At 39.2% G+C, this 27,356-nt stretch overlaps 1 protein-coding gene across 1 annotated transcript in view; it reads right to left on the reverse strand.

The window, feature by feature from the left end:
* Window positions 1–12,210: 12,210 nt before the first annotated feature.
* LOC128285437 (uncharacterized) overlaps window positions 12,211–27,356 on the reverse strand; it is a 30,763-nt gene continuing 15,617 nt past the window's right edge. Inside the window, exon 4 of the mRNA XM_053022932.1 lies at window positions 12,211–12,300. Within this exon, the coding sequence (XP_052878892.1) occupies window positions 12,211–12,300 (90 nt within the window). The remainder of the gene's footprint in view (window positions 12,301–27,356) is intronic.

Here is a 27,356-nt window from a genome sequence, read left to right on the forward strand (position 1 = left end):
TCTCCATTTCTTTAGTATTGGAATCTCGGCTCGGGGTTGGATATCGTCGGAGGTAGAATCACACTATCAAGCTATCACTTTTGGGAGAATTAATTCAAATATTTGAAATATTGAGTGTGTGGCATGTATAGGAAGTTCGTTTCATGTCATGTATTATTACTATGATTTGGCCAAATGTATTGACCTACATTAAGTTATTGTATATGGCCATGAGATGTGGCCTTTATTCATTATGGTTTATAAGTTTAATTTTTTTCATGTCATGTTCTATGTTTTTGACGTGATGATGTAGTTAGGCTTGTTTGCTATATATGATGGTAGGCAAATAATATATTGGTATTAAAATATAAGGTTCATTTTGAGTCCACATGGTTTGTCACACGGGCGTGTGACCAAGCCGTGTGAGACACACAGCTTGCACATGGGACTGTTGTTAGGCCGTGTGTCCCCTGCACCTAAATAATTACCACCAAGTTAGTCCACGGGCGTGTGCCTAGGTTGTCATGGCCGTGTCTTAAAGTCAGTTTAGTACACGGGCTTGGGTTATGGCCGTATTTAAAATTCAGTGTTGCACACGAGCTAAGCTACACGGGCCTGTTAAGTTAGCCACACAGGCGTGTGGTACTATTCAAAAAAAGAAATTTTATAATTGCACAAAAAAATTTTCGAGCTTCCAATAGAGCCTCAGTTTGTTTTAATTATACTTAATAAGTATTGTGGGTCCATTAAAGATATGATTAGGTATTTAGTGTTGCATTTAATCATGTTTTAGTGTAAATGTACTGAAATGACTGGTAATACTCTGTGATCCTGTTCCGGCAACGGGACAGGGTTAGGGGTGTTACACATAATCTTTCGTAACTTATTCATGAATATCATAAATAGACGTAAGTACAACTTACTCATCACCTTCCAATACAATTCATATTGCATACATTGAGTCCAAATCTCATACATTTCAATTAGGTTCCTGTACCACTCATCACATGACCGTAACTTTTCTCATTTCGCTATAAACATAAATCTTTTGTTAAACCATTAGGAATACTACCAGATACTAAATAGCCCTAACAAGGGTTAAGATGCCGACGCCATGTCCCCGACATGGTCGTACACTGGCTTTCATATAGCGAGGTCGATGCCATGTCCTAGATAGGTCTTACACTGGCTTTCATCTATCGGTGTCAATGCCATGTCCCAGACAGGTCTTACACTAACACACAACAAGCTGACACCATGTCCCAGACAGGTCTTACACTAGCTTGTATATCGCGAGGTTGATGCATGTCCCAGACATGTCTTACATTAGCTTTTGTCTCAATGCCGATACATGTCTCAGACATGTCTTGCACTGGCTCTCATATTATGGCGGATGCATGTCCCAGACATGTCTTACACTGGCTCTCATATTATGGCGGATGCATGTCCTAAACATGTCTTACACTATCACACAAATGATCCAAATGTCATGGCATGAATATCCGATGATTCCAAAGGCTCAACCAAGAGTCGTATTACCTCAATTTTCATCATGCTTAATCATCTCCACAATCAAATAATTTATTCTATAACAATTCATTCATACATGATAACAATGTAGTTGTATTATTTACACACAACTTACCTCGGATTACAAAATGTAGGCGACTAGTCGGTTTTAGTCTACTTCACAAAAATTATTTATTTCACAACCATGATTCTTTTTCTTCCATAAAATTTTAGAAAACAACATGAACACTCTCATGGTAAAACCCTAAACTTTCTACTATTTTGCAAATTGGCCCCCTCATTTGAAAGCTTATGCTACAAGGGTTCTAAAATTACAAAAATCATCAAGAAATACCATCAAAATCACTTACTTATGAGAGTTACAAGTTGCTGAAATTTCAAGCTTCCAAAAACCCCCATTTTTGCTGAAAATTTCGGTGGAGGAGAAGGAAAAAAAATGAAAAAGATGATGGCTCACCTACCCATTGACCATTTGAATTTCTTATTCCCTATGGCCGGCCATCAGCTTCTAAATGGTCTATTTGCCCTTTAAAGACCTCCAATTTTGGTTCTCTAGCTATTTGACACCCTTAACTATCAAACTAAGACTTTTGCACTTTATGCGATTTAGTCCTTTTTCCCAATTTAGCTCACAAACGCTAAAATTACTTCACCAAATTTTTCATGCACTCATATAATAATGCCACAACACATAAAATAATATCAAAAATAATTTCTCTAACCTCGGGTTAGTGGTCCCAAAACCACTGTTCCAACTAGGCCTAAAATCGGATTGTTACAATTCTACCCCCTTAGGGATTTTCGTCCCCGAAAATCTTACCGGTGAATAGATTCGGGTATTGGTCTCTCATGGTCTCCTTGGGTTTCCATGTGGCTTCTTCGACTCCATGTCTATGCCATAATACTTTGACAAGTGTTATATTCTTATTTCTCAACTGTTTTACTTCCTGAGCCAAAATCTTAACTGACTCTTCACCATAAGTCATGTCCAGCTGAATCTCAAACTCAGTTGGCGCGATCACATACGAATGATCTGATCTATATCAACATAACATGGACACATGAAATACGTCGTGAATCTTTTCCAATTCTGAGGGCAAATCCAATCGGTAATCAACAGGCCATACTTTCTCGGTAATCTCATAAGGTCCTATGAAACGGGGACTCTGCTTGCCTTTTCTACAAAATCTGAGGACTTTTCTCCATGGGGATACTTTAAAAAATATCCTATCATCGACTTGGAACTCGATTTCCTTTCGTTTCAAATCTACGTAGGATTTCTGTCTATCTGAAGCGGCCTTCAAACGGTCGCGAATCGCCTTAACTTTCTCTTCAGTTTCCTTGACCAATTCAACCCCGTGAATCTGATTTTCTCTAGGCTCGATCCAATATAAGGCTGTTTGACACTTGAGTCCATATAAAGCCTCATAAGGCGCTATTCTCAGACTTAACTGATAACTATTGTTGTAGGCGAATTCAACTAGCGGTAAGAACTTTTCCCAACTGCCTTGAAACTCGAGAACACAACACCGCAACATGTCTTCTAAGATCTGAATCACTATTTCTGATTGACCGTTAGTTTGCGGGTGAAATGCCGTGCTAAAATTTAGTTTTCTCCCCAATGCCTCTTGCAACTTTTTCCAAAACAGCGAGGTAAACCCTGGATCTCTATCCGAAATAATTGACAAGGGCACTCTATGAAGTCTCACAATCTCGGAAACATACAATCCAACCAATTTCTCAAAGGAATAGTCAGTATGCACCGGTATAAAATGTGTCATCTTGGTAAACCTATCAACAACGACCCAAACAGAATCCTTTTTCCTTGGTGTTAACAGAAATCCTAACACAAAATCCATGGTCATACGGTCTCATTTCCATTCAGGAACCATTACGGGTTGAAGCGAACCCGAAGGTAATTGATGTTCAGCCTTCACTTGCTGACAAACTAGACACTTAGAAACAAACTCTAAAATGTCTCTTTTCATCCCCGACCACAAGAACATTTTCTTCAAGTCGTTATACATTTTCACACTACCTGGGTGGATAGACAAACAACTACTATGTGCCTCTCACAGAATCTTCTGAATAAGCTCACTAACTTTGGGTACACAAACCCTATCTTGGAACATCAAACATATGTTGGTACCAACTTGAAAATCTGATTCAACACCCGACTCACATTGAGCCATCTTAGCTTGTAAAGCCTTATCACCTTTCTAAGCTTCACAAATCTCTTGAATGAACATCGGTCTAGCTCTCATTTCAGCTAGAATCAAACCATCGTCAATCATGGTCAATTGAGTATTCATAGCCCTCAAGGAAAACAATGATTTCCTACTCAATGCATGGGCGACTCCATTTACCTTCCCGGGGTGGTAGTCAATCACCAACTCGTAATCATTTATCAACTCCGACCATCTTCGTTGCCGTAGATTCAGCTCCTTTTGAATCATCAAATACTTTAAACTCTTATGGTCAGTAAATACCTGACATCTCTTGCCATACAAATGGTGTCTCCAAATTTTCAACGCAAACACGATAGCGGCCCACTCTAAATCGTGGGTCAGGTGGTTTTTCTCATGTGGCTTCAGTTGTCTCAAAGCGTAAGCTATGACCTTGCCTTCTTGCATGAGTACGCACCCCAAACCATTCAAGGAGACGTCGCTATATACCACAAACTCTTTTCTCGGTTCCAGCTTCAGTCAATAAAGCCTTTAATGTCTCAAAAATCTCTTGGCACTTATCATTCCACTTGAACTTGACCTCTTTTTGTAGTAGTCTAGTCATCGGAGTAGCTATCATCAAGAACCCTTTAACAAATTGTCAGTAGTACCTAGCTAAGCCTAGGAAGCTTCTAATGTCTGACACATTCCTCCGCGGTTTCCACTCTACAATAGCCAAGATCTTACTCGAGTCAACTTTAATCTCGTCGCCCTACATAATGTGTCCCAAGAATCTGACCTCTCGTAGCCAAAATTCACTCTTACTAAACTTGGCATACAACTGCTTATCTCTTAAGGTTTGTAAAACCGTCCTCAAATGTTTCGCATGTTCATACTCATCACGCGAATAAATCATTGTCATCGATAAAGACCACCACAAACTTATGCAAATACAGTCCGAAAATACGATTCATGAAATCCATAAATACCGCAGGGGCATTTGTTAAACCGAAGGGCATAATAAGAGACTCAGAGTGCCCAGACCTCATCCTAAACGCGGTTTTCGGTATATCTTGCTTCTTTACTCTGAGCTGATAATAATCGGACCTCGAGTCTATCTTGGAAAACACGGTGGCTCATTTCAATTGGTCAAACAAATTGTCGATCCTCGAAAAGTGATACTTGTTCTTCATTTTCACTTTGTTGAGTTGTCTGTAGTCTATAATAACCTCATCGACCCGTCTTTCTTTTTCACAAAGAGTACCAGAGCACCCCACGGAGAATAACTCGGTCTCGCAAAACCTTTATCCGTTAACTCTTGTAACTGGACTTTCAATTCTTTTAACTCCGTTGGAGCCATCCTATACAGAGCAATCGAGATGGGTACCGTAGGAGGGACTAACTCAATCCCAAATTCAACCTCCCTCACTGAGGGAAATCCGGGTAATTCTTCTGGAAACACATCTAAGAACTCATATACCACTGGTACAGACTCGATCTTCAATTCAGATGCTTGAGTATTCAATACAAAAGCGAGATAAACTTCATATCCTTTTCTCAAATATCTCACTGCCGACATGGACGATATCACCACCGGCAAGTTATTCATTCTACCCAATTCAACCCGAAGAACATCCCCGCTTTCACACTTTAACTCAATAAATTTTCTCCCGCAATTCACTACAATCCCATGAGAAGTTAGCCAGTCCATCCCAAGGATTATATCATATTTGTTGAACGGCAATAATATGAAGTTAGTTGGAAAACAATGACCTCTAATTGTCAAAGGGAAATTTTTACATACTTGGTCAACTAACACATGTGTACCTAATGGGTTGGACACTTTTACTACAAATTCAGTGGACTCGACTAGCATATTCATACGAGGTATCAATTTCATACAAATATAAGAATGGGTAGACCCCGGGTCAATCAAAGCAACGATAGGTATATCATGGATAGAGAAAGTACCTGTAATTACATCTGGTGAAGATTTCTCTTCACGAGAACGAATGGCATAAGTCCTTACAGGCGCTTGGCCCTCAGACCTCACAGTTGAATCTCTAAGAGCACCTCTACTACTAACCCCACTGCCTGGGTTCTTCTGTGGTCTACCCCTCGAAGGAACACTACTCGCCCTCGCTTCATACTTTTTCTCTTTCTCATCTAATTTGGGATAATTTCGAATGAAGTGGTCTAGTGATCCACATTTGAAGTAACCTCTCTCATTCCCTCAGCACTCACCGAAATGAGGCCTACCACATTATGAACACTCCGGCTTATTTGGCCGAGCACTACCAACACTCGTGATAAAAGTGGTTTGAGCTTTAAACACCGTATGCTGCTTGTTCTTCTTTCTACCCGAAATCTCCACTGAAGCATTCGATCGAGTAGTGAACTCTCTCGATCTTTTAGATAAGGATTAATGTGATTTCCCCATCTCTCTCCTCTTTGAATCTTGAGACTCAATATCGGCTTTTCTCTTATCTTTGGCCAATTCTTCGGCCTTACATGCTCACTCCACGAGCACCACAAATTCCCTTAGCTTCAAGATGCCAACTAGTAGACGGATGTTTTTGTTCAACCCATCTTCAAACCTCTTGCACATAATGGCTTATGTAGATACACACTTCCACGCATATTTTCTGAGTCTCATAAACTCACGCTCGTACTCTATCATCGTCTTACAGCCTTGCTTCAGTTTAAGGAATTCTTTCCTCTTCTGGTCTATAAACCTCTAATTAATGTACTTCTTTTGAAACTCTTCACTAATGTACTTCTTTCAAAACTCTTCCTAAAACAATCCCCAAGTTATCCTCTCTCTCAGTACAACAGACACGAGAGTATTCCACCATTGGTAAGCCAAGTCTCATAGGAGTGACACTGCGCACTTCACGCACTCCTCAGGTGTGCACGATAGCTAATCAAATACCCTAATGGTATTTTCTAACCAGAACTCTGCTCTTTCTGGGTTATCATGAATATTAGCCCGAAATTCCTTGGCCCCTTGCTTTTGTATTTTGTCTGGGGTTTCTCTCTCCTAACCATACCTACTCCTTGTGAAGCTACAGGGGCATATTAAGGAATCGGAAGAAGTGGGGAAGGTGGAGTATTTGGATTCCAACGAAAAAACTCCGAGTACCACGCATCCATCATATGGAGGTAAGCTTCTCTAACCCTTCCGCCCTGACTTATTATCCACGTTATCCACCGTAGCTACGTCAAGATCCATTTACTAAATAAATAAAAACATAATTTATCTCATCAGGAGTCGTATAATTTATCTCATCAAGAGTCGTCACACTATCAATATAAAATTATGGTATATATAGTTAGGCTCATACTCACGCTAGGTTAGTCTTAGAATCGACTAAACCATAGCTCTAATACCACTAAATGTAACACTCCTTACCCGTGTTCGAGATCGAGACTAGGCACTAGGCATTACCTGACTTAAACATATGCATACAATCCTTTCGATTTTATCAAGACTTGTTCAAATTTAAAACTATTTTGAACTTTGTCTAAACTCCTTAATGTGGGCCTACGAGGCCTCAAACATCCATTGGAAACCATTCGGGACCAACTCAGGTCCTTTAACCAACTTTAGAAAAATGACCCTTGAAACAGGGCACACGCCCGTGTGGAACTTGTACATGGTCGTGCTGATGGCCCGTGTAACTCACACGGCCTAAGCATCTAGGGACATGCTCGTGTCCCTCTACCCGTGTAGATTTATTTTTCAATTCGAACCTACAGGGGTTTTCACAATACCTAAAACACGCCCGTGCCTATGGTCCGTGTCCCTCACATGGCTATAACACGCCCATGTCTTAGCCTGTGTCTAAAAACCTTGACATTCTATTTCTGAAGTCAGCATCCAATTAGGGGCACATGGACAAGGCATACACTCGTGGCCAGAGGCCGTGTCCCCCACACAGCTGAGACACACAGCCGTGTCTCTTCCCATGTGTTTTTAACCATGCATACTAACTTGTAAAATTAACGTGCAGGGGACACACGGTAGAACAACACGTCCGTGGGGCTGACCGTGTGTCACACACAGCCTAGACACATGCCCTTGTGTCTACCCGTGTGGATAATATAAGACTATCTACCATGCCCTTTCCTACCCTAAAACACAATATAACAACATCCACCATACTAAAGATTAACATAAAATGATTTCTTAATCCAGTAACCACATTTAAGGTCTCTGCACATTTTACATATGCTTAAGCAACCAACAACTTTCTCATTCATGAAAGAACTTCTTGTATTCATATAATAACTTTCAATATTAGTCATTTTTCTATGGCCTTATACAAAATGAGACAAATACTAGAACAAGCCAACACATTTGGCCCCAAAACAATGTGACACTAACACAAAATCAAAAGTTCCTATACATGGCATAATCAAAGTAAAAGAACTAATTATACCAAGTGCTTCTTTTGATAGTGTGATCGATGCCTCCGATGTCCGTTGATCCAAGAGCTAATTAAGCGGTACTATAAGAAAATGGAAAGGAAATAGGGTAAGCGTAAAGCTTAGTAAGTTGCATGAAAATAAATAACAACTACTTATCATAAAGTGATATGCTCATAACATTTCATAACTTATTCATGAATACCATAAATAGATATAAGTACAACTTACTCATCACCATTCAATACAACTCATATTGCATACATTGAGTCCAAATCTCATACATTTCAATTGGGTACCTATACCACTCATCACATCATCATAACTTTTCTCATTTTGATATAAATCATAAACTTTTGTTAAACCATTAGGAATACTACCGGATACTCAATAGCACTAACATGGGTTAAGATGCCGACGCCATGTCCAGGACATGGTCTTACACTGGCTTTCATATAGCGAGGCCGATGCCATATCCTAGACAGGTCTTACACTGGCTCTCACCTATCGGTGTCGATGCCATATCCCAAACAGGTCTTACACTGACACACAACAAGCTGACGCCATCTCCCAGACAGGTCTTACATTAGCTTGTATATCGCGAGGCTGATACATGTCCCAGACATGTCTTACACTAGCTTTCGTCTCAATGTCGATGCATGTCCTAGACATGTCTTACACTGGCTTAAATATCTCGAGGCCGAAGCATGTCTCATACATGTCTTACACTGGCTCTCATATTGTGGCCGATGCATGTCCCAAACATGTCTTACACTAGCACACAAATGATCCAAATGTCATGGCATGAATATCTGATGATTCCTAAGGCTCAACCAAAAGTCCTACTACCTCAATTTTTATCATGCTTAATCATCTCCACAATCAAATAATTTATGCTATAACAATTCATTCATACATGATAACAATTTAGTTGTATTATTTACACACAACTTACCTCGGATTACAAAATGTAGGCGACTAATCGGTTTTAGTCTACTTGCTTGGCCTTCCCCCGATCTAGGTTTAGATTTTGTAATTCTTGATCTATAATGATAAAAATTCATAAATTTAATCATTTTATTGATCTAGGTATTCAACAATGTATAATTGGGCAAAATAACAATTTTTCCCCTAGACTTTCACAAAATAACTATTTTACCCCTAGACCTGAAAATCAATTTTTATCACATTTTCTCATTATTTCACACATTTATCACCTATTTTACAACTTATGCAAAATGGTCTTTAGTTAGGGTTTCCATGAAAACTACTTCACAAAAATTGTTTATTTCACAACCATGATTCATTTTCTTCCATAAAATTTCAGAAAACAACATGAAAACTCTCATGGTAAAACTCTAAACTTTCCACCAGTGCTACAAGGGTTCTAAAAGTACAAAAATCATCAAGAAATACCATCAAAATCACTGACTTGTGAGGGTTACAAGTTGCTGAAATTTCAAGCTTTCAAAAAACCTATTTTTTGCTGAAAATTTCGGTGGGGGAGAAGGAAAAAAATGAAAAAGATGATGGCTAGACACTAAGGTAATATTTTATTATACATTAAGTTACCTACCCATTGACCATTTGAATTTCTTATCCCCTATGGCCGGCCATCAGCTTCTAAAGGGTCTATTTTCCCTTTAAAGACCCCCAATTTTGGTTCTATAGCTATTTGACACCCTTAACTATCAAAATAGGACTTCTGCACTTCATGCGGTTTGGTCTTTTTTCACAATTTAGCTCACAAACGCTAAAATTACTTCACCAAATTTTTCATGCACTCATATAATAATGTTAGAACACATAAAATAATATAAAAAATAATTTCTCTGACCTCGGGTTAGTGGTCCCAATACCATTGTTCCAACAAGGCCTAAAATTGGGCTGTTACATAATCCATGGGTTGTACTTAAGCTCCACTACTTGTTCTTTGATTTTTCTTTTTTTTTCCTCGTCATCACTAGACCTCGGTCTTTGACTTTCTTGCAAATTTTAGGTTATCTAGAAGCTTTCGTATGTTACTGGTTTCAAAAGTATTTCCACTATCAGATGCTCTAGTCTACCTTTTGTTTGCAGAGTCCTCACAGTTTTCCCTTGACTTCCTCTCCTTCAGCTTGAATTGGAGAGAGATCTTGTTACAGTTGCTTTACCGGTTCAACATCTCACATTGTAGGCCTTCTTATGCATGCACTAAAGGCACTTGATTTCCTCCCATTTTTCTTGATTCACCATGTCGAACAGTATACCATGTGCGAGACACATTTCTCCGATTGGTGTCGAGATCATCCTTGAATGTCAGGGTCGGCTGGAATTAGAGGTGTACATGCCCGAGTCGGCTCAATCAAAATTTTAGGCACATTTGTTAGGTTTGGGTCTTGTGAAGTTTGAAAAATGGGTTTAAGATTTTGTTCATACCTAACCCAAATAAAATGTTAAAATTTTGGTTTGGTTCGACTATATTAAATTTTTTATTTTATTTATTATATTAATTTTTAAAAAATATAATACATCAAAATACTAAAAATATTAAAATAAATGCTTCCCAACAAATTGAAAATAAATATTTAGTTATATAATATTCAAACAATAATAATATAATAGTGAAATGGTAACAAAATAGTGAAAAAATAACAAAAGAAGTAAAAAATAGCAAGGAAAAGCAGCAGCTCTTTTTTTTTCCATATTTAGGCTGGGCTTAAGCCAAAAATACCTTACCCAAGGTTTGACTTGTTTTCTAAATGGGCATTGTTTTCCAAAGTTCATTTTTTGAGCCTATATTTTTACCCAAACTCTCTCACTTTTCAGGTGGACCTCGCTTGACCCATGAACAAGTCTAGCTGAAATGCATGGGCATAACTCTAGACAACTTGTAGCTATTTGTTGTAAGATGGCCAACCATGCAACGACTCGCACAAAATGGCGGACAGTTCAAATGAGAATTACTTGGCGAACAATCATTTCATGAATTGCCTCGTGGCCTGTCAAGACTATCATGTGATCATGCGAACTATCATGTGGACAGTCATGTTGCGGACAATTCATACGCAACAAGTTTGGTGGGCTGTTCAAGTGAAAATAAATTTGCGAACACATGAAGCTGTAATCTATATGGTGAGATTAAAGAAATGTAGAGTATATTCGCGAAATGTGCAAGTTGATTGTATCCGTAGTTAGAATGGAGTTGTTTTGGTGCACACTATCAGTGACGAGTGCGTGTTTATTTTAAGTAAGACTGATTTCAGTTGGTAGATTTTTTTATGTGTTTAGATAATGATTGACATATTTGGTTAATTTATTTGTGTAAAAAAAAAGTATTTCAAGCTTCAAGATTGTATTAGTAGAATTCGTTGAGTTGCCTTATAAAGAAACTCATATATATTGTAAAGCTCAAAAAATAAGAAATATAGAACACACTCATTATAGTGCTAATTCTCTGTTTTGCTTTCTTTCTTTTTTCTTAACACCAACACTATTTCATTTCTATATTCAGGTAACACACTTGTTGGGCTTGGTTGTTCTCCTAATGCATCTCCAAGTAAACCCAAGTTCAAAAAATCCGTGTTATCATTCTCAAATTCCCAAGGATCCACCTCTTGCACTTCATCATTATTAGATTGGTTAGCATCATGTTCCTAAAAATCTAGATCTACTTCTTCTGGAATTTCCTCACTCGGTTCCTGATTAGCCACACAATCACCCATTTGGTTATTCAAATCTCTTTCGATCTCTATGTTGTCAACTCCACAACTAGGGAACGTGTTCCCTTTTCTCCCATAATTTCTGCAGATTTTGAAAACTCATTCGAATCTGAATTGAACCCAAAACCTTCTACCTTCCCCAACCCTTATGAAACAACCTACAAGAAGTGGTCGCTGTAATAGGCCCATTTCGCCTGGGCCCATACAAGACCCAAACAACCAAAATAAATAAAATAAAATAAAAAAGGTCCAAAGTCCAACATTACAAAAAGCCTAGCTTTTGGCCTAATACCAAATTTACATTTAACCCACATACAAATTGAAGCCCAAATTTTAAACTTATTTTACAATAAGGCCCAATCTTAAAACGACCCAAATGGCCCGGGCAAATTGAAACTTCTAGAACCCTAGGCTTCCCCATGCCGCAGCTCCCACGCACAGTTTTCTTCATCCCCTCCGTACACCCCACGTGCGCCACCACCTCCAGCTGGCTCCTCCTGCAACAGATTAACAAACTATAGCAAACAACTCATGGACAACAAAAGAGAATAGCAGAAGGATCTAGGGGATTTCCATTTTTTTATTTTTTCTTTTATTTATTTTTCCTGATTAGGTTATAAAAGAAAACTGATTGTAATCTTAAAAGGGATCTTTTCCACAGAAATACATTACGAAATACTGAAAACAAAAAAAGAGGCATTTACAAGTCAATTTTGGAGAGGTGATACTTAGATCTGGCATTTCTTTCGATTTTATTTCTTTGTTCTTCTTGATCTTTATTTACGATATAAAAGAAATGTTAGAATTAAGTGACCTGAATCCTTATTTAAATAAAATATATAGGTAAAATAAAATAAAAGAAGAATCCATATAGAATTACACTTCTTTTATTTTATTTTAGAATAAGGTTTTTAAACCTTATTAAATTCTATCTATTTGATATTGATTAGAATAATGTGTTTCAGTCTTACTAGAATATGGCTTTACAAGCCTATAAATAGATATAGTCTATTCCTCTTGTAATTATTCAAATTCGACATAGTGAATTTTCTTCTCCTCTGCCCGTGGTTTTTTTCCTGAAAGGGTTTCCACGTAAAAATTTTTGTGTGTTCTTTATTTTATTTTATTTTTTTCATAAATTGGTATTAGAGCTTCTGGGTTATTTATCTCGATCACGGTAATGGCATCTTTGAAGTATGAAATTCCGCTGTTGGATCGCAATACCAGACTTGCGTTGTGGCAGATTAAGATGCATGCAGTTCTTGCGCAGATGGATCTAGAGGATGCCCTGCTAGGGATAGATAAGATGACTTCGACATTAACAGATGAAGAGAAGAAGTGTAAGGATCGAAAGGCGTTAACACAATTACATCTACATTTTTCCAACGAAACTTTGCAGAATGTGATGAAAGAGAAGACCGTCGCTGCATTATGGAAGAGGCTAGAACAATTATGTATGTCGAAAACTCTAACAAGCAAGTTGCATATGAAGCAACGTCTTTATGCTCATTGTTTGGAGGAAGGTGCGTCTGTACACGAACACTTAACAATGCTTAAAGAAATTCTCTCAAACTTGGAGGCCGTGGAGGTTCAGTATGATAAGGAAGATCTAGGGTTGTTCGTTGCCCCCGTCTTATTCAACCTTTAAAGACATGATTTTATATAGCCGCGATTCTCTCACAGTTGATGAGGTTTATGATTCTTTGACCTCGTATGATAAGATGAAGCATCTCGTGGTTAAACTCGACTCTCAAGGAGAGGGTCTCATTGTTCATGAGAGACAAGATCGGAATGCTGATGATGATCATGGAAGGACACAGGAACAGAATCCTCGCGGTAAATCTAAGGGTATATCAAAGTCTTCAAACAGAGGTAAAACTTGCAACTTCTGCAAGAAGAAAGGGCACATTAAATATGAGTGCTACAAGCTACAGAATAATATTAAAAGGGAGGCTGTGAATCAAAAAGGGAAAACAACCAAAAAATTTCGGTGAAGCTGATGTTGTAGAAGGCTACAGCGATGGTGAATTTCTAGTCACTTCTGTCAATGATTCTAAAGTGAGTGAGGAGTGGATACTTAATTCAGGCTTCACCTGTGACAGCCCAAAATTGACCCTAGTCGGAAGGTGGTCTCGGGACCACAAAACCGAGGCATAAAAATAATTAAAAATTTATTTTGATGCCTATAATATGTGTGTGCTCATGTATGACATTTTATGATGATTGATTTAGTGTTATAAGGGTGAATTCCACAAGAAAGGACTTAGTAATGAACTTTGAAAGTATGATAGGAAATGTGAGATGACTAATTAAAGCATGCATGCAAAATAATGGACTTGCATGTCAAATTCCCCTTTATAGGTGGTGGCCGCCATGACAAGGAGGATGGGCTAAACATGTCATGAAACATGTTTTGTTGGTGCATTAGGGTGAAATAATAAACAAAGGTGTATGGGTGATAAAAAAAATGAAAAAAAAAATGTGTGAGTGTGGTAATCCCCCATTGCCGTGAGTTGTAGAGAAGGAAAGAAAAAATTTTGTTCATCCTTTCTTTGAGCCAAAACTAAGGAAGAAGGAGGATTTTGCTTCATGCTTGGTTTGGAAGAGATCTAGAAGGAGATTTGGCTAAGTTTGCATCAAGATTAAGGTATGTATGAGGTTGTGTTAGGAGTTTCATGCATGTTTTGGTTGCTAACTTGATGTGCATGTTAGCCATGGCTCAAATCTTTGTTAAGCCATGGAAATGGTATTTGGCCAAAGTTGTTATGGTGATAAAGCCATTGCATGCTAAGTGTGAAGCTTGATGATGATGCATGCAATGATGGATTGTCTACTCTTGAGTAAGATTTTGAGCTTTCTTTTGTTTTATCATGATTGAAGTTGAAAAGGAGCATGATTGTCATATTCGCCATGATGCATTCATGAGCATGGTTCATGCTTCTTGCATGTTAGTTAAAATTTGTGTTTTGGATGGCTATGGACACCTTGAAATTCGCCATGCTCATATATGTATATATATGTTTGTACATGATGTTTTGGTTATGAAGGAAGTGATGAATAAGTTTGTTTAAAGAAGAAGATGTTGAAGAATAATTGTGAAATTGTAAGCACATTCGGCCTAGCACACATATGAGTGCTTGATGCTATATTGTAAGTTTTGAGCTACAATATGCAAAGCATTAACTAGTAAAATGCATGCTGTTTTTGTGTGGTATTAAGTGCATAATTGGCCTCAACATGGACAAGTATATTCGCCTTGGGTAGCCTATTGAAGGCCTTAGCTTTTCCTTGATGCTCGAATAAATTGTATTGAATTGCTTGATGTAGTATAAAATGTGCATGACCATTGTGTATTCAAGCTAAAGGGTGGCCATATGACCATTTAAATTCCTTGTCATATTCGCCATAAGCTAGCACAATGAGGTTTTGATAAATTGAATTTGTTTGAATTAGCTCAAGAGCTAAGAGGGCCACAATTGGACAAGGGAAGGAAAAAGTAATCGAATAGCCGTAAAAGCCGCTCGACAACATCCGAGGTAAGTCCTCAAGAAGTGACCTTACTTGAATTATGTGGAATGAAATATGGATGTATTGATTATTGATTTATGTGTGTATGAGTATTCGAATGATACCCGGCTAAGTCCCAAGGCGATTATGTTAGTGATTATAATTGTGTTTGAGCCTTAGTAACGAAAATAAATATGTATGTCCAATGATTATTGATGTATGTGTGCATGAGAAATTGAATGATATCCGGCTAAGCCTCAAGACAATTATGCTGGAAATTATAACCGGTTAAGACCAAGGCAATTGTGCTAGTGGCTACATCCGGCTAAGACCGAAGGCATTCGTGCGAAGTCATTCTATCCGGCTAAGACCAAGGCATTTGTGCAAATCGTGATATCCGGGTTAAGTCCGTGAGGCCTTGGTGCGGGTTACCATAACCGGCTATGTCCCGAAGGCCATTGATCGAGTAGCGACATCCGGTTAAACTCAAGGTATGTGATTTGAAAATTATAAGCTTGCTGGAAAATTTCAGCTAATGCACTTGTGAAATTTCCCAATGACAAGGTAAGTGCGGTGTGTGCTTTGCGCTAGGAGTAAGAGCGTGAATATCCGCTCCTATGATGGAACGAGTTATCGGCCTTAATGAAGCCGTTATTTGTGTATGAACATAAGAGTTGGGATGGTGAAGTAAGTATGATTATGTGAATGTGCATTAATGAAATGATGCATTTAACTATGTGAATGTATTGCTGTAATTAGAGTTGATTATATTCCTTGAGACTTACTAAGCATAAAATGCTTACTCACCGCTTTGGCTCTTAGTTTTCTAGATTTCGCCGAGGCAATCGGATTTGGGATCGTTGAAGTCAAGTCATCCACACTATCAAGCCTCCATTTTGGTATAAATTTTGGTTGAACTTGAGATGGCATGTATAGGACTACCTCTTGTTTGTTAAATACGTTGTAATGTAAGTTTGTATGGCCATGCGAAAATGGCTCGAAAAGGGAGCATGAACTTAGACTTATTGTGGGTTGTATGTATATATATTTGGGGTCATGATGTGGCTATGGTTTGGAAATGGGAATGTTGGTCATATGATCAGCCATTGGCATGGTTAAAATGATCATATATGAACCTATGTATGGCAAGATTAGTTGAATCATGGAGACTACCAAATAGGTAAGTCCTACCTTAAAACAGATGCTGCCAGCTGCAGTGGCGTGAATGTGAAAAATCACCATAATTCATAGGAATGGAATCAAATAGTGAATAAGCTATGTAAATGAACCTTGATGAGTCTATTTTCATATGGAAGAAACGAAACGGTCATAGGAGTTACAGGTTAAGAGATATTAAAGCTATTGTGAGACAGGGCCAGAATGGTTTCTGGGTTCCCTGTCGCAACTTTAAAAATTCACTATAAATTATCCAAAAAGAATTAGGGGATATACCTTATATGTACAGATTCCATTTTGAGTCTAGTTTCATTAGAAATAAACGACACCAGCATTAAAGCCCTGTGCAGAGAGATATTCAAGTTATACCGCGCGAAGGTCAGAGCAGTCGATCCCTGTAACTTGGGTAACTTTAACTAATAAACTGTACCAATTGGCCCGACCAAAATCCTAGAAATAAATCCATGGATGTATATATGAGTCTAAATTCAGGAAAATTTACGAAACCAGTTTCCGAGTTTTGAAACTCGAGATATGATTTTTAAGGCGACAGTGACGCAGTTTTCCAGCCTGACTGGAAATGTCAAATTGGTGGGCAAAAACATGTGAACTTGGTTTGTTAACCCTCGGGTCCGACACCGGCAATGGTCTCGGGTTTGGGGTGTTACAATTTTATTGGTATCAGAGCCACGGTTTAGTCGATTCTAGGACTACCGTGATGTGTTTGGGGTCTAGCTATACATGCCATTAAATGATGAATCGATAGTGTGATGAATTCGACAATTTGACTTCATGTTTGTTTATAGCAATGGATCCCGATCCCAACCGAAGCGATAGCTGATGATGTGGAGAGTGTGGCGCTGCTCCGCAAGAAGGGACAGCGCCATGGACTCTCAACCTATGGCTAGCAATCCTAATGACGAGGCTAAGCAAGCCTTTTATAGTGTGATGAACGAATGGTTTAATCAATACATTCGAACCAACACGGTTTGTTCCACCACCTCCATTCCCGATTTAATGCAACCCCGACCTACAATACCTCCTGGATCGACCCAATAAGGTCGTAAGCCCCAATCGATAGGATTCAAAACATGGGGCCACTGAATTTAAGGCTACGGATGATGATGATGCCGAAGCGCGAGCTGAATTATGGTTAGATAACACTATCCGGTGCTTGATGAGCTATCCTGTACACCCGATGAGTGCTTAAAGTGTACCATCTCCTTGCTACGCGAGTCCGCCTACTATTGGTGGAGTACTCTGACTTCTGTGGTGCCTAGAGAGCAAGTGACTTGGGAATTCTTTCTAACCGAGTTCCGAAAAAAGTATATCAGTCAGAGATTCATCGACCAAAAGCGGAGGGAGTTCCTTGATCTTAAGCAAGGTTCTATGTCCGTTACCGACTACGAACGAAAGTTTGTGAGGCTTAGCCAGTACGCGCGAGAATGCATTTCGTCCGAAGCTATTATGTGCAAACGCTTCGAGGATGGGCTGAATGATGATATAAGGATGTTTGTTGGCATTCTCGAGATACGAGAGTTCGTAGTACTTGTTGAGCGAGCTTGTAAAGTCAAGAGCTTAGAAAGGAGAAACAAAAAGCTGATGTGGGGATTGGAGAATTCGAAGAGGTCCTCGGAAAGTCTCTTCAACAAGCATCGAAGAGATTTCGAGATGATGCGAGCCGGTCTAGAGGCGTTTGGGATTTTCTAGACGAGGACGCGATCGACCCCTGTGACCACACGAGTCACCTCGATTGCGGTGGCGGAAATGATCGCCGAGAGAGGACGAGTGTCCACATTGTGGCAAATGGCATTCGGGAGCTGTTGGTTTCGTGATCGCTCCTGCTATAAGTGTGGATCGGCCGACCATTTTATGAAGGATTGCCCGAGGATGCATGAACAGAATGCAAGTCGAGTGCAAACCCGGTGCTACCATCGCCGAGGTAGGCCACCTAGAAATATGGGCAATGTCGATGGCGGTCGAGAGGATCTAGAGATGCTACCATCGATCCGAGGCTCGTGCTCTGCTAGGACTTATGCCATCTGCGCACGCCGAGGATGCTGCCTCTCCGGATGTTATTACCGGTACTTTCACTCTTTTCAATACAAATGTAATTGCTTTGATTGACCCCGGTTCTACTCATTCTTATATATGTGAAACCTTAGCATCCAAGAAGACTTTGCCTATTGAGTCTCATGAGTTTGTAATTCGGTGTCAAACCCTTGGGTCATTACGTGCTTGTCAACAAAGTGTGCAAGAAAAGTCCCCTAGTGTTCGAGGTTCTTGTTTCCTGCAGACTTGATGCTTTTGCCGTTCGATGAATTCGACGTTATTCTTGGTTTGGATGGGTTGACCATGCACGATGCGGTCGTAAATTGCAAAAGCAAGACTATCGATTTGAGGTGCGAATAACGAGATAATTCGGGTTAAGTCTACGGACTTAAAGGGGTTGCCACCGTAATATCGCAATGTTGGCCCAAAAATATGTAAGAAAAGAGTGCGGCGTACCTTGCGTCGTGCTTTCGATGACAAGGAATCGAAAAGAAACCCGAATCTGTGCCCGTGGTTTGTGAATACCGGATGTTTTCCTGAAGAATTGCCGGTTTACCACTGCTCGGAAATAGAATTTGGCATCGAATTGGTACCGTGCCACTCCAATTTCGATAGCTCCGTATCGTATGGCACCAACGGAATTAAAGGAGTTGGAAGCTCGGTTGCAAGAATTGGTGGATAGAGGTTTTGCTCGCCCGAGTTTTTCGCCTTTGGGTGCGCCAGGTGTTGTTCGTGAAAAGAAGGATGGAACCATGCGGTACATGCATCGATTATCGTCGACTTAATAAAGCGACAATAAAGAACAAATATCCGCTGCCACGTATCGATGACTTGTTCGATCAACTAAAGGAGCCTCGGTGTTCTCGAAAATAGATTTGAGATCGGGCTATTATCAATTGCGAATCCGAGATTCGGACGTACCCAAGACGCCTTGAGCGAGATATGGTCACTATGAGTTCTGGTGATGCCGTTTGGGCTCACTAATGCCCTCGGTATTTATGGATTTAATGAATCGAATCTTTAGACCATATTTGGATCGATTCGTAGTCGTGTTCATTGATGACATCTTGGTCTATTCAAGAAATGAGACCGAACATCTTTGAACACTGCGGTTAGTCCGCAAATTTTACGGACAAGCAATTATATGCTAAGTTCAGCAAGTGTGAGTTCGGTTAAGAGAGGTAAGCTTCTTGGGTCATGTGGTATTCAGATCGGGTATTCGAGTCGACCGAATAAAAATTTCAGCCATACTTAATTGGAAGCCTCAGAAATATTACTGAGGTTCGAGCTTTTTGGGGCTTCTTAGGTTATTACCGACGATTTGTAAAAGGCTTCTCAACGATAGCCACGCCGATGATGAAGCTACTCCAAAAGGATGTTAAGTTCGAATGGATTTGAGAAATGCCAAAAAGTTTCGATCAATGAAAACTTATTTGACTGAAGCCCCAATTCTAGTGCAACCCGAGTCCCAAGAAAGAGTTTGTCATCTATAGCGACGCCTCTCTACTTGGGTTAGGTTGCGATTAATGCAAGAAGGTCGAGTTGTGGCCTATCGCGTCGAGGCAATTAAAGCCACATGAGAAAAATTATCCGACTCATGATCTCGAATTGGCCGCCATCGTATTCGCCTTAAAGATTTGGCGACATTACTTATTTGGTGAAAGGTGCCATGTATACTCGGATCACAAAAGTCTCAAATATTTGATGATCCAAAGAGACTTAAATCTGTGACAAAGACATTGGCTCGAGTGTTAAAGGATTACGAGTGGTCATTGACTATCACCCGGAAAGGCGAATGGGGTTGCGGATGCCTTGAGTCATAAATCATTATTCGCTTACGAGCGATGAACGTGCACTTGTCTGCATTCGATCCGATAGTGTGTTAGTAGCTGAATTGAAAGCCAAACCACTATTGATACATCAAATTCGAGAAGCTCGAAAAGTCGACGACGAGTTGGCGCAAAACGGGCCGAGTGTGTTCGAACAAGGATTCGAGTTTCAAATCGATGATGACGATTGTTTGAGGTTCAAAAGTCGTCATGTGTTCCAAAGAATTGAACTCATTTCGATAATTCTGAATGAAGCCCATTGTAGCCGAATGGCAATCCACCCGGGGAGTACGAAGATGTACAATGATTTGAAACGTCGGTTTTGGTGGCATGGTATGAAGCGAGACATCTCCGACTTTGTTTCGAGATGTTTAATATGTTAACAAGTGAAAGCGGAACATCAGGTGCCTTCAGGATTACTTCAGCCAATCACGATACCCGAGTGGAAATGGGATCGAGTCACAATGGACTTTGTATCCGGACTGCCATTGTCAGTAAGTAAGAAGGATGCGGTTTGGGTCGTGGTAGATCGATTTGACTAAGTCGGCCCACTTTGTCCCCGTACGTACGGATTTTTCAATTGACAAATTAGTGAATTGTACGTTTCTCGGTTGTGAGATTACACGGGTGCCTATTTCCATCGTGTCGGATAGAGATCCGAGATTTACCTCGCGATTTTGGAAAAAGTTGCAAGAAGCTTTGGGTACCAAGTTGCATTTCAGACCGCCTTTCACCCCCAAACCGATGGTCAATCCGGCGGATAATTCGAGATACTTGAGGATATGTTAAGATGTTGCGTCCTCGAGTTTAGTGGTTTATGGGAACGGTATTTGCCGTTGATTGAATTCGCTTACAACAACAACTTTCAATCAAGTATTAAGATGGCACCCTACGAGGCCTTGTACGGTCGTAAATGCCGTACACCATTGTTTTGGACCGAGCTCGGTGAAAGCAAGATTTTCGGGTGGATTTGATTAGGGATGCTTTGAGCAGAAGTGAAAGTAATCCGTGAAAGTCTCAAGATAGCCTCCGATCATCGAAGTCGACGCGGACTGAAGCGTAAGGATATCGAGTATCGTGGGTGATAAAGTGTTTCTCAAGGTATCGCCTTGGAAAAAGATACTCGATTCGGCCGTAAGGGCAAGTTGAGCCCGAGGTTCGTTGGGCCATATGAGATATCCGGCGAGTCGATCCAAAGGGCATATCGTTTGATTTTGCCCCCGAACTCGAAAAGGTTCACGATGTCTTTCACGCTTCGATGCTTCGACGCTATAGATCCGATCCATCGCACGTGATTAGTCCATCAGAAATTGAAATTCAAGCTAATATGAGTTATGAGGAAGAACCAATTCGTATCCTATCACGAGAAGTGAAAGAGTTGCGAAACAAGCGGGTTCCGCTAGTGAAAGTGTTATGGCTCAAGCACGGGATAGAAGAAGCTACTTGGGAGACCGAGAACTCTATGAAAGAGCGATATCCAAACCTATTTACCGGTAAGATTTTCGGGGACGAAAATTTCTTAAGTGGGGGAGAGTTGTGACAGCCCAAAATTGACCCTAGTCGGAAGGTGGTCTCGGGACCACAAAACCGAGGCATAAAAATAATTAAAAATTTATTTTGATGCCTATAATATGTGTGTGCTCATGTATGACATTTTATGATGATTGATTTAGTGTTATAAGGGTGAATTCCACAAGAAAGGACTTAGTAATGAACTTTGAAAGTATGATAGGAAATGTGAGATGACTAATTAAAGCATGCATGCAAAATAATGGACTTGCATGTCAAATTCCCCCTTTTATAGGTGGTGGCCGGCCATGACAAGGGAGGATGGGCTAAACATGTCATGAAACATGTTTTGTTGGTGCATTAGGGTGAAATAATAAACAAAGGTGTATGGGTGATAAAAAAATGAAAAAAATGTGTGTGAGTGTGGTAATCCCCCATTGCCGTGAGTTGTAGAGAAGGAAAGAAAAAATTTTGTTCATCCTTTCTTTGAGCCAAAACTAAGGAAGAAGGAGGATTTTTGCTTCATGCTTGGTTTGGAAGAGATCTAGAAGGAGATTTGGCTAAGTTTGCATCAAGATTAAGGTATGTATGAGGTTGTGTTAGGAGTTTCATGCATGTTTTGGTTGCTAACTTGATGTGCATGTTAGCCATGGCTCAAATCTTTGTTAAGCCATGGAAATGGTATTTGGCCAAAGTTGTTATGGTGATAAAGCCATTGCATGCTAAGTGTGAAGCTTGATGATGATGCATGCAATGATGGATTGTCTACTCTTGAGTAAGATTTTGAGCTTTCTTTTGTTTTATCATGATTGAAGTTGAAAAGGAGCATGATTGTCATATTCGCCATGATGCATTCATGAGCATGGTTCATGCTTCTTGCATGTTAGTTAAAATTTGTGTTTTGGATGGCTATGGACACCTTGAAATTGGCCATGCTCATATATGTATATATATGTTTGTACATGATGTTTTGGTTATGAAGGAAGTGATGAATAAGTTTGTTTAAAGAAGAAGATGTTGAAGAATAATTGTGAAATTGTAAGCACATTCGGCTAGCACACATGAGTGCTTGATGCTATATTGTAAGTTTTGAGCTACAATATGCAAAGCATTAACTAGTAAAATGCATGCTGTTTTTGTGTGGTATTAAGTGCATAATTGGCCTCAACATGGACAAGTATATTCGGCCTTGGGTAGCCTATTGAAGGCCTTAGCTTTTCCTTGATGCTCGAATAAATTGTATTGAATTGCTTGATGTAGTATAAAATGTGCATGACCATTGTGTATTCAAGCTAAAGGGTGGCCATATGACCATTTAAATTCCTTGTCATATTCGCCATAAGCTAGCACAATGAGGTTTTGATAAATTGAATTTGTTTGAATTAGCTCAAGAGCTAAGAGGGCCACAATTGGACAAGGGAAGGAAAAAGTAATCGAATAGCCGTAAAAGCCGTTCGACAACATCCGAGGTAAGTCCTCAAGAAGTGACCTTACTTGAATTATGTGGAATGAAATATGGATGTATTGATTATTGATTTATGTGTGTATGAGTATTCGAATGATACCGGGCTAAGTCCCAAGGCGATTATGTTAGTGATTATAATTGTGTTTGAGCCTTAGTAACGAAAATAAATATGTATGTCCAATGATTATTGATGTATGTGTGCATGAGAAATTGAATGATATCCGGCTAAGCCCAAGACAATTATGCTGGAAATTATAACCGGGTTAAGACCAAGGCAATTGTGCTAGTGGCTACATCCGGCTAAGACCAAGGCATTCGTGCGAGTCATTCTATCCGGCTAAGACCAAGGCATTTGTGCAAATCGTGATATCCGGGTTAAGTCCCGTGAGGCCTTGGTGCGGGTTACCATAACGGGCTATGTCCCAAGGCCATTGATCGAGTAGCGACATCCGGTTAAACTCCGAAGGTATGTGATTTGAAAATTATAAGCTTGCTGGAAAATTTCAGCTAATGCACTTGTGAAATTTCCCAATGACAAGGTAAGTGCGGTGTGTGCTTTGCGCTAGGAGTAAGAGCGTGTGAATATCCGCTCCTATGATGGAACGAGTTATCGGCCTTAATGAAGCCGTTATTTGTGTATGAACATAAGAGTTGGGATGGTGAAGTAAGTATGATTATGTGAATGTGCATTAATGAAATGATGCATTTAACTATGTGAATGTATTGCTGTAATTAGAGTTGATTATATTCCTTGAGACTTACTAAGCATAAAAATGCTTACTCCGCCGCTTTGGCTCTTAGTTTTCTAGATTTCGCTCGAGGCAATCGGATTTGGGATCGTTGAAGTCAAGTCATCCACACTATCAAGCCTCCATTTTGGTATAAATTTTGGTTGAACTTGAGATGGCATGTATAGGACTACCTCTTGTTTGTTAAATACGTTGTAATGTAAGTTTGTATGGCCATGCGAAAATGGCTCAAAAGGGAGCATGAACTTAGACTTATTGTGGGTTGTATGTATATATATTTGGGGTCATGATGTGGCTATGGTTTGGAAATGGGAATGTTGGTCATATGATCAGCCATTGGCATGGTTAAAATGATCATATATGAACCTATGTATGGCAAGATTAGTTGAATCATGGAGACTACCAAATAGGTAAGTCCTACCTTAAAACAGATGCTGCCAGCTGCAGTGGCGTGAATGTGAAAAATCACCATAATTCATAGGAATGGAATCAAATAGTGAATAAGCTATGTAAATGAACCTTGATGAGTCTATTTTCATATGGAAGAAACGAAACGGTCATAGGAGTTACAGGTTAAGAGATATTAAAGCTATTGTGAGACAGGGCCAGAATGGTTTCTGGGTTCCCTGTCGCAACTTTAAAATTCACTATAAATTATCCAAAAGAATTAGGGATATACCTTATATGTACAGATTCCATTTTGAGTCTAGTTTCATTAGAAATAAACGACACCAGCATTAAAGCCCTGTGCAGAGAGATATTCAAGTTATACCGCGCGAAGGTCAGAGCAGTCGATCCCTGTAACTTGGGTAACTTTAACTAATAAACTGTACCAATTGGCCCGACCAAAAATCCTAGAAATAAATCCATGGATGTATATATGAGTCTAAATTCAGGGAAAATTTACGAAACCAGTTTCCGAGTTTTGAAACTCAAGATATGATTTTTAAGGCGACAGTGACGCAGTTTTCCAGCCTGACTGGAAATGTCAAATTGGTGGGCAAAAACATGTGAACTTGGTTTGTTAACCCTCGGGTCCGACACCGGCAATGGTCTCGGGTTTGGGGTGTTACATCACCTTCCACATGAGTCCCAATCGGGATTGGTTTACAACTTACGAAACAGTGTCTGAAGGTGTTGTTTTGATGGGAAATAATGCTTCGTGTAAAATTGTAGGTGTTGGAACAATTAAAGTTAAGATGTTTGATGAAGTTGTCAAAACACTTAGTGACGTACGACATGTTCCAAAATTTAAAAGAAATTTAATTTCATTGAGTAGTCTTGATTCAAAAGGGTACAGATACACAGTTGAAAGTGGGGTTTTAAAGATTTCCAAAGGTTCCCTTGTTGTGATGAAAGGGCAGAGTAAAATTGCCAAGTTATATGTTTTGTAGTGTTCTACTGTTACTGGTGATGCAGCTGTCGCTTCTTCTTCCTTTTCAGATGATGATATTACTAAACTTTGGCATATGCGCCTAGGGCATATGAGTGAGAATGGCATGGTAGAATTGAGCAAAATAGGACTTCTTGATGGGCAAGGAATTTGCAAACTAAATTTTTGTGAGCACTGTTTTTTTGGGAAGCAAAAGAGAGTTCGATTCACTAGAGGAATCCATAACATGAAGGGAACGTTGGAGTATATTCATTCTGATCTGTGGGGGCCATCCAGAGTGCCTTCGAGAGGTGGAGCTAATTATATGCTAACCTTTATTTATGATTTTTCCAGAAAAGTTTGGGCGTTCTTCTTGAAGCAGAAAAGCGATGTGTTTTCTGCATTTAAGTCTTGGAAAATTATGATTGAAAAAGAGATGGGAAAAAAAATAAAATACCTCCGTACAAATAATGGCTTAGAGTTCTATTCTGATGAGTTTAATAGATTGTGCAAGTCAGAAAGGATCATGATACACTTGACAGTTCGCCATACTCCACAGCAAAATGGCTTTGCAGAACGAATGAACAGAACGATCATGGAGAAGGTTCGATGTACTTTGTCAAATTCCAACTTACCAAAGTCATTTTGGGCAGAAGCAGGCTCTACTGCATGTTTTTTCATCAACCAATCTCCATCCGTTGTGTGACAACCTGAATTAGGGCCTAATCGGAATAGTGGTTTCGTGACCACAAATCCGAGATAAAAATAATCGTTTTATAATTATTTTGGGGTTTATGATATGATTTCATGATTTCAGGAAAATTTTGTGATGAAATTCTGTGCATTTCGCGCTTAAGTTGAGAATAGGGACTAAATCGAATAAATTGTAAAACTCGTGTTTTAGAAGTTTTTCGTATGAAATTGCTTTGGGATATTAATTAGGAGGTCTTAAATAGAAATTTAACCCATTCTTAAGTTATGGACAAAAATTGGACATGGAGGGAATTTTTTTGAAAGTTTAGTAGTAAGGGCATTTTGGTCATTTGTATATTAAATGAAATAAAATGGGAAAAATAACACAAAATTGGTTATCATCTTCATTAGTTGCTGCAGAAAATTGCTCTCCTCCATAGCTAGGGTTTCTTCAACTTTCAAGCTTCATAGTAAGTGAATTCAAGCCCCGTTTTTAATGTTCTTCACATTTTTGAAATCCTCGTAGCTCGGTTTACTTATTTCTACCATTAGTTCGAATTAGGGTTTATGTTTAAAAATTTACCCATGAATGATAGGCATGTATTTTGTTGTTTGATGGTAGAATATGAATGTTTGAAGTTAGGGGAACGATCTTTTCTAAGCGATTTTTAACGAAAACGAGCAAAACAATATAATCGATAAAAATACCTATTGTTCATAACTATGTGTTAGAGTGAGAATTTGATGTTGCCATAGAAGAGAAAAATGATCAGTAGGTCATTAAACATAAGAAAGCCTTGGGGCAAAATCGTAATTTTGTAAAAGTTAGGGGCAAAAATGTAATTTTTGGATTAAAATAAATAGTTTGAGCGTTAAATGAGCTAAATATGTTGTTATAGATCAAGAAAGGCGTGGAATCGACCTCGAACGGGGAAAGGAGAATGTTTTGGACTAAATTGCAAAATTCCCATATTTTGCACCGAGGTAAGTTTGTATGTAAATAATACATTAATTTCATTTACATTTTATATTTCTGCCTATTATATATATATTAGCTGATGTTGAAGTATAAATCGACTATTGAAAGAATGGAAATAAATAATAGAGAGAGATCCGGTTGAACATTCTAAAAATCGAATAAAATAGAGGGCGTAGCTAGGTCACATGTATGGTGCCGAGTGCACATCATGTGTACAAGAAG

The sequence above is a fragment of the Gossypium arboreum genome, chromosome 12, assembly GCF_025698485.1.
Source record: "Gossypium arboreum isolate Shixiya-1 chromosome 12, ASM2569848v2, whole genome shotgun sequence".
In the NCBI taxonomy this organism is placed as follows: Eukaryota; Viridiplantae; Streptophyta; class Magnoliopsida; order Malvales; family Malvaceae; genus Gossypium; species Gossypium arboreum.